The sequence below is a fragment of the Mandrillus leucophaeus genome, unplaced genomic scaffold (assembly GCF_000951045.1).
Source record: "Mandrillus leucophaeus isolate KB7577 unplaced genomic scaffold, Mleu.le_1.0 Scaffold762, whole genome shotgun sequence".
NCBI classification, from domain to species: domain Eukaryota; kingdom Metazoa; phylum Chordata; class Mammalia; order Primates; family Cercopithecidae; genus Mandrillus; species Mandrillus leucophaeus.
In genome coordinates, this window is record NW_012108275.1 from 342,478 (window position 1) to 349,336 (window position 6,859).

The following is a 6,859-nucleotide window of genomic DNA, read 5'->3' on the forward strand; positions in this document are numbered from 1 at the left end:
AAAAAAAAAAAAAAAAAAAAAGTTCTTTGACTCCGTCTCAAAAAAAAAACAAAAAAAAAGTTCTTTGAGAAATCTGCACTCCAGCGAGCAGTGTATAAGCATCCCCTTTTCTCCACAACTTCACCAGCATCTGTTATTTTTTGACTTTTTAATAATAACCATTCTGACTGGTGTGAGATGGTATCTCATCATGGTTCTGATTTGCATTTCTCTAGTGATCAGTGATGTTGAGCATTTTTTCGTATGCTTGTTGGCTGCATGTATGTCTTCTTTTGAAAAGTGTCTGCTCATGTCCTCTGCCCACTTTTTAATGGAGTACAATAATATTTGTGAGATAATTTGAACTTTAACTGGCTGTCTGATGCTTAACGATTTATTGTCCCTGTTTTGGGTGAGATAATGGCATTGTAGTTATTTTTAATAACTTTTTAATAACTGTTGCTATTCTTTAAAATAGAGCCCTTATCTTTAAGAGACACACACTAGAATATTTATGGGTGAAATGATATGGTGTCTAGGATTTGCTTCCAAACAATCCAGAGGAGGCTGAGGAGAGACAGACATGGCCATGCATATATCCAGGCTGGCAGAATGCATAGTCATTGAAGCTGGGTGATGGATACTGAACAGCTCACTATACTATGTGAATTGTGCACATGTTAGAAATCTTCCAGAATATAAAATTTAAAAGAAAGAAGAATCAAATTAGCCAGGGAGCAGTTGGCCACCACCCCCAGGGATTCTAATTTGTTGTTTTGGGTGAGGCTTGTATATCAATAGTTTTTAAATCTCTGCAGGTGATTCCAATTCACAGGTAGGGTATAGCATCAAAGGACCCAGTCCCGCCTCTCTCCACTTTTTCCCTAGTTCAATGACTATTTAAGACAATGGCAGGAGAGGCTTATATGATCTCAATAATCACAGTTCTATATCAATTTGATCAAATTACCTGAGAACTTAGCTCAGAGATTCTCCACCAGAGAAGCATGACCCTCTCCCCACAACATGCACACCCCTCTCCCAGCCCCAGGGGGAACATATTAGAATCATCTGGGAAGCATTTTCAAAACCACACCGACCTCCTGAGGATTCTGCAACTTGCCCCCAAGTACAGATTTACCACCCAGGAGTGCACCATTATCAGGTCCTCTCCTTCATGGCCTGTGGGGGAGGGGAAAGGTGAGACACTGACGCTGCCCCCACAGCTACCTGTGTCTGTTCCTCTTGCCCAGGTCCTCCTCCTCAGGGACAGGGTCAATGTCAGGCAGAGGAATGATGTAGCCGCTGTCAGCGCTCAGTCTCTGCTCATCCAGACCACCCTCCCAGTCCTTCAGCTTGTCTTCCTCATTTTTGTAGGTGACACCAATGTACGCATTGTCTGAGTCCACACGCATGCGTGCCACAGCAGGATGGTCACTCTTCAGGAAGTCCAGGTGAATTTTTTCATAACTCTATAAACATTCATTGAACATATTTAATCAAGTTTTAATGACCAAACCTCAAAAATGAATAGAGACACTCAGAACTTACTATTATTTAACTGTACATATTTCCAAACTATCTAGAAGATGTGGGACTTAGTTGAAGGAGAGTCATGTCAACTATCCCCAGAGACGTAGAACATGAAGAAGTGGCCACCAACGGTAAAGAGCTTCTGCCAGTAGGTGCTAAGATACCAGTGGCCCCTTCTCCAAGTCAGTAGCTACAACCGAGAACCCTTCTGGTCCTCATCACATTGCCTTTCCAGGGCTCGGATGGGTCCCATAGAGAGGCAGTGAGGACTTCTATTGGGGGGATAATACCCAAAGCCTTCATGATCCTTAAACATTGGAGAGGTCTAACATTGGATGTGAACAGACCCTATTTTCAACAATAGCTTCAATCTCTTCCCACCAACACATTTCCACCAATCAGTCTCTTTGACCAACTGAGGGTTAATTTCCTTCTGCCTCCTCACTGCCTCACTGCCTCAACTGTGAAAGTTGTAGTGGGCAGTGAGATAATTAACAGACAGAAGTGTTTAATTTGCAGTTTAGCACACAATCTCCTAATGCTGTTCCTCCTTGAGAAAAAGGAAGAACAATGATAAGTATAAAAAGTCTACACAGGGACTAATCTGAATCTAAGAAACTGAGGTTATGTCTGAGTTTTCCTCTCAACACCTCAGCAGAAAGTTGTTTTATTCATTTACATATCCTGCTTGGTTCCATGAAATTACATTTGTTCCTCTGAACAATGCTTCCTATTCCACAAAAACCAGCTGGTGCCACAGATAACAGCTGAGGTTCTTCTTTCCAGTTAGCTGGTAAAAGCCAATTTTGCATGGATTTAAGTGCATTCAAATTAGCGATGTAATGGCCATGGATTCCCTGAGTCTTCTAACTGCACACTAACTTCTGATACTCAAACATCTGGAGAAGAGTAGGTGCTGCACATTTAAGATGAAAGGAAAGGCCTGCGGGAAGGAGAGAGTTTTCATTCATCATTGCTACTAGGGTCTTGTGGAGCACCGCCATGAAGCCCAGCAACTGGATCACACAATCTTTTGCCTCTCTTGAAAATGCTCCTCTAGAAATGCCAAACAGCACAGCTCACTGGTATAACTTTCAGCTTTATCCAGACCTTTCCACCCACAGATCCAAACACACCTTTTTATATTGTCCAGGCAGCAGATTCTCCACAATCTCACTCAGGTGGTAAAAGGAGGGTCTCTTCTCTGGCTCACTGTTCCAGCATTTCACCATGATCTCGTAGCTGAGGGACAGAACTCAAGAGTGGGCACAGGCGGGAAGTCTCAGGGCCCCTCCCTCCCCCTAGACCCACAGAGTGTGAACACAGGCCCCCGGGATGGGGAAGAAGCTCACACTTCACTGGTAGCATGGTCAGGCTTGGCCATCCGGTACCCACTCTTGATCTTATTGTAGAAAGTAGAATCTACCATCATGCCAGGGTAAGGAGTACCACCTACAAGCCAAACAATAAACACCAGGACTAACAAATGCTCAGTGCATTGTTGAAACACTTGGCATGATAGAACACCGTTAGAACACATTTCAGATCCTATAGCCTTGAAACACTGTTTTTTTTTCAAGAAAATTCAGTGTCATCATCTCCTTGACTTCAGAGACCAGCTCAAATCTTAAATTTAATTAGGACTCCAGGTTGGTCAAGTCCAAGTACCATCAAAAAAATTCTACATCTTTAGAAACAAGCATTCAAGTGTTTTTCAATGTGTATGACTACTGGATCAACACAGACAAAATGAACTAGAAAAGCAAGGAGAAATTCTGAATCATTAAAACTCAGAGAGTCTTTTTCACCAGGTATGTTCAAATCGCTAAAGCAAAAATCAAAGTGGGGGCCTCTCTGCTTTTAAGGGAGTACGAGACTCCATTAAACCACTGGGGGATGATCCATTGTGATCATCTATGGAGGGAGAACTAGGATGAAAAGGGAGACGGGGCAGGAAGACACACTTTCCTATTACATCCTGATCACAGATAAATCCATGAAACATTTCACATATTCAAAGCCAAGGCCAGGTCAAGTTAAGTTCCCTCTCTGAAGCTTTCCCACACTATTCCAGGACTCCTTTCTCTTTACTCAAGATTCGAATTGCAATTTTAAATCAGTACCACACTGTTTATCCTAAGTGTGTAAGTCTCATCTCCCCAGATGAACCATCCAGATGTCAGGGTTATGGCTGATCCTTCTCTTAGGGACCTCACCGGGCAGCCCAGGGCACCTGGGTTGTTCACCACCTGGGTTGTCAAGACTGGCCAATGACAACCAGGAATGAGAGCCCTGCCCTTCCCTCCACATATCCCTTTTCACTTAATCATCAATCACTACCAGGTGACAGAGGGCCCACTCTCCAAGGGTGTACCCATGTGACCCAAAGCCCAAAATGAAAAAGCAGCTGGGATGCAAATGCCATTGGGACCACTTCCAATGGGAGGAAGTCACTCTGGCATAGCCCAAAGGAGAGGAGGGGCAGAGGTCAGGAGTGAGATGCAACCCCCAACAAAGACCCCATTTCCACCTGCATGGGCCTATCTCAGACACAATAAGGCACAACGTGTGGTATGAGGCAGCTGAAGGGTACTGGCCTCACACCAGGTTATCTTAACACTGTATACATGCTGGGGCTTGAAAGAACACATTTTCCTTCCAGTGGTGTTTCAGAACAGCCCAAACAAGCAGCAATGTCAGGCCCATACCAAGGGAAAAGATCTCCCAGAGCAGAATGCCATAAGACCAGACATCACTCAGTGTGGTGTAGAGGTTGTCAAAGATGCTCTCAGGAGCCATCCACTTCACGGGCAGAAAGGTCTGCAAGGAAGGAGGGAGAGAGTTAAACCCATGTCTACTCACTGATGATCTACAGCAGTGGAAATGGAAAAGGGTTCCCTTTGGGCTCTTAATAACTTGTGCTAATTATCTTGTCCCATTTGAGTGTCTCTTATATGTGTTTTGTTCATTGCTGAACTCTCAGTGCCTAGCACATAGTAGGTGTTCAACAAATACTAGATGAGTGATGAATGATCAATATTGCCTTTTATGTCCTCCAAAGGAATAATATCCAAAAACACTAATCCTGAATTTTCACCCAAAAGGTGTAAGCCCTGAAGGGACCTGTTTCCTCTATTTAGATATTCCTGGGAACAAAATTAAGAACAGATCCAGTGATCTATGAGCCGATTACAGCTATCATGGCCACATGAGTACATGAATCACACACAGCATGGATGCAGGCCATGTCTTTCCCTAGGTGGAAGCAGCAGCTGCCATGAGCTGTCTCACGTCCAGTGCACTGAGGTGATTTGGAATTGTACCTACAGGGAGCAGATGTATCCCTACAGGGAGCTGTGTCATCTGCTGAGAAGTGGAAGGAATGGGGAGAGTGGTCCAAGTAGACAACAAAATGAATATCTTTAAGGAAACTGTGCCTCCAAGATATATAAACCCAAATGGTTTCAATATTTTAGGGGTCACAGATGGCTTTTGAAAATCTGATAAAAGCTTAAAATATAGAGACATCATTCTTGGGAATGCATGCTTGTCCATGCATACACGCAATTGACATATTAATAGCTAACACTTGCCAGGTGCAGTGGCTCACACCTGTCATCCCAACACTTTGGGAAACTGAGGCAGGCAGATCACTTGAGGCCAGGAGTTCAAGACCAGCCTGGCAAACATGGCAAAACCCTGTCTCTACTAAAAATACAAAAATTAGCTGAGCATGGTGGTGCATGCCTGTAATCCCAGCTACTCAGGAGGCTGAGGCAGGAGAATCGCTTCAACCTGGGAGGCAGAAGTTTGCAGTGAGCCAAGATTGCGCCACTGTTCTCCAGCCTGGGTGACAGAGTGAGACTCTGTCTCCAAAAAAAAAAATAGAAAATAAATAAATAAAATAGCTAACAGTTATTGAATGTTGTTTCTATATGCCAGGTACTGTCCTAAGCATTTACATGAATTCATTGATTTAATCCCCATAGCAACTCAGCAAATAGGTACTATTATCACCTCCCACTACAGTCAGGGAGATAGAGGGGCAGAACAGTCAAGTATCTAGCCCCGAATCCAAATCAAGTAAGTGGTGGAGCTGGCACTCACACCTGGGCAATCTGCTGTCGAGGCTGTGTACTGACCCCTTGTAGTGTACTGATGTTTTAAAAAACAGGCACCGAATCTCTAGAAGCAACACCTGACTTCAGAGATTAAAGTGAAGGACGGTGAGCATGCCCACTGAGGGAAGTGAGGACGTACACTGCCTTTCGACACATAGTTCGAATCATGCATGATGTCTCTGGCCAGGCCAAAGTCACAGATCTTCACAATTTTTCCTTGTGCCAGGAGGACGTTGCGAGCAGCCAGATCCCGGTGGACACACTGCACGGAAAAGGAAGAAATGACTCAGGGTCAAGCCATCTGTGGCTGAACCAGCATCACCCCTGCAAGACTGGCCAATCCCCGATCCATGGTGGTACTTGGAGCTGCCTGCCTGGATATAAAGGGCTGGCCTTCTCCCAGGTTCTCACTCCACCCACTCCCAACAGAGAGAACCCTCTAGAGAAGAGTAGACGTCTGATTTCGGACTCCCTGCCCTGTGTAGGGGATGAAGGAGAGAGACAGGTAAGTAAGAGGCCCCTGTTATTAATGGCCTTTCCAAGATCTATCTCCTAGCATCTCCTTCCACACTCCACTCACTCTGAAATCTGTGGCTGGGTCTGAAAAGGTCTCTGTTCCTTGAACTTACATTTTTTGAAGCCAAAAACTCCATTCCTCGGGCAACTTGATAGGTGAAGCTCAACAAATCCAACAAAGTAAGGCCTTCTGAGTTATCATCTGAAAGGAGGTTTTTGACTTCTGAGTCTGCAGAAAAGAAATTAAATGTATTGGTGCTGGCAGGCAGCAGGAAATCATCAGGTTGCAGAGGCATGCCCAAAGAACACATCCAAAAGTATTTTCTTAATTTTCTTGTAGAATGTTTAGATCTCACAGGTGAATATCACTATGTGAAGGTTCTATCTTAGAAAATAGATATATAGGCCAGGCATGGTGGCTCATGCCTATAATCCCAGCACTTTTGGAGGCCGAGGAGGGTGGATTGCCTGAGGTCAGAAGTTCGAGACCAGTCTGGCCTACGTGGTGAAACTCTGTCTCTGCTAATAATACAAAAAAAGTAGCTAGGCATGGTGGCATGTACCTGTAATCCCAGCTACTAGAGAGGCTGAGGCAGGGGAATTGCTTGAATCAGGGAGGAGGAGGTTGCAGTGAGTTGCAGTCAGCCAAGATCACACCACTGCACTCCAGCCTGGGTGACAGAGTGAGACTCTGTCAAGAAAAAAGAAAG

General features: G+C 44.5%; 1 protein-coding gene across 2 annotated transcripts in view; it reads right to left on the bottom strand.

Annotated features, from left to right (window-relative positions):
* Positions 1–6,859, bottom strand: part of PDGFRA (platelet-derived growth factor receptor, alpha polypeptide) — a 62,143-nt gene that overhangs the window by 4,398 nt on the left and 50,886 nt on the right. For both annotated transcript variants that reach the window (XM_011966502.1, XM_011966501.1), the window contains exons 17-22: positions 6,263–6,378; positions 5,773–5,895; positions 4,221–4,332; positions 2,865–2,964; positions 2,649–2,754; positions 1,210–1,451 (exon numbers count right to left, since the gene is read on the bottom strand). In XM_011966502.1, coding sequence (XP_011821892.1) covers positions 1,210–1,451; positions 2,649–2,754; positions 2,865–2,964; positions 4,221–4,332; positions 5,773–5,895; positions 6,263–6,378 — 799 coding nt within the window. The remainder of the gene's footprint in view (positions 1–1,209; positions 1,452–2,648; positions 2,755–2,864; positions 2,965–4,220; positions 4,333–5,772; positions 5,896–6,262; positions 6,379–6,859) is intronic.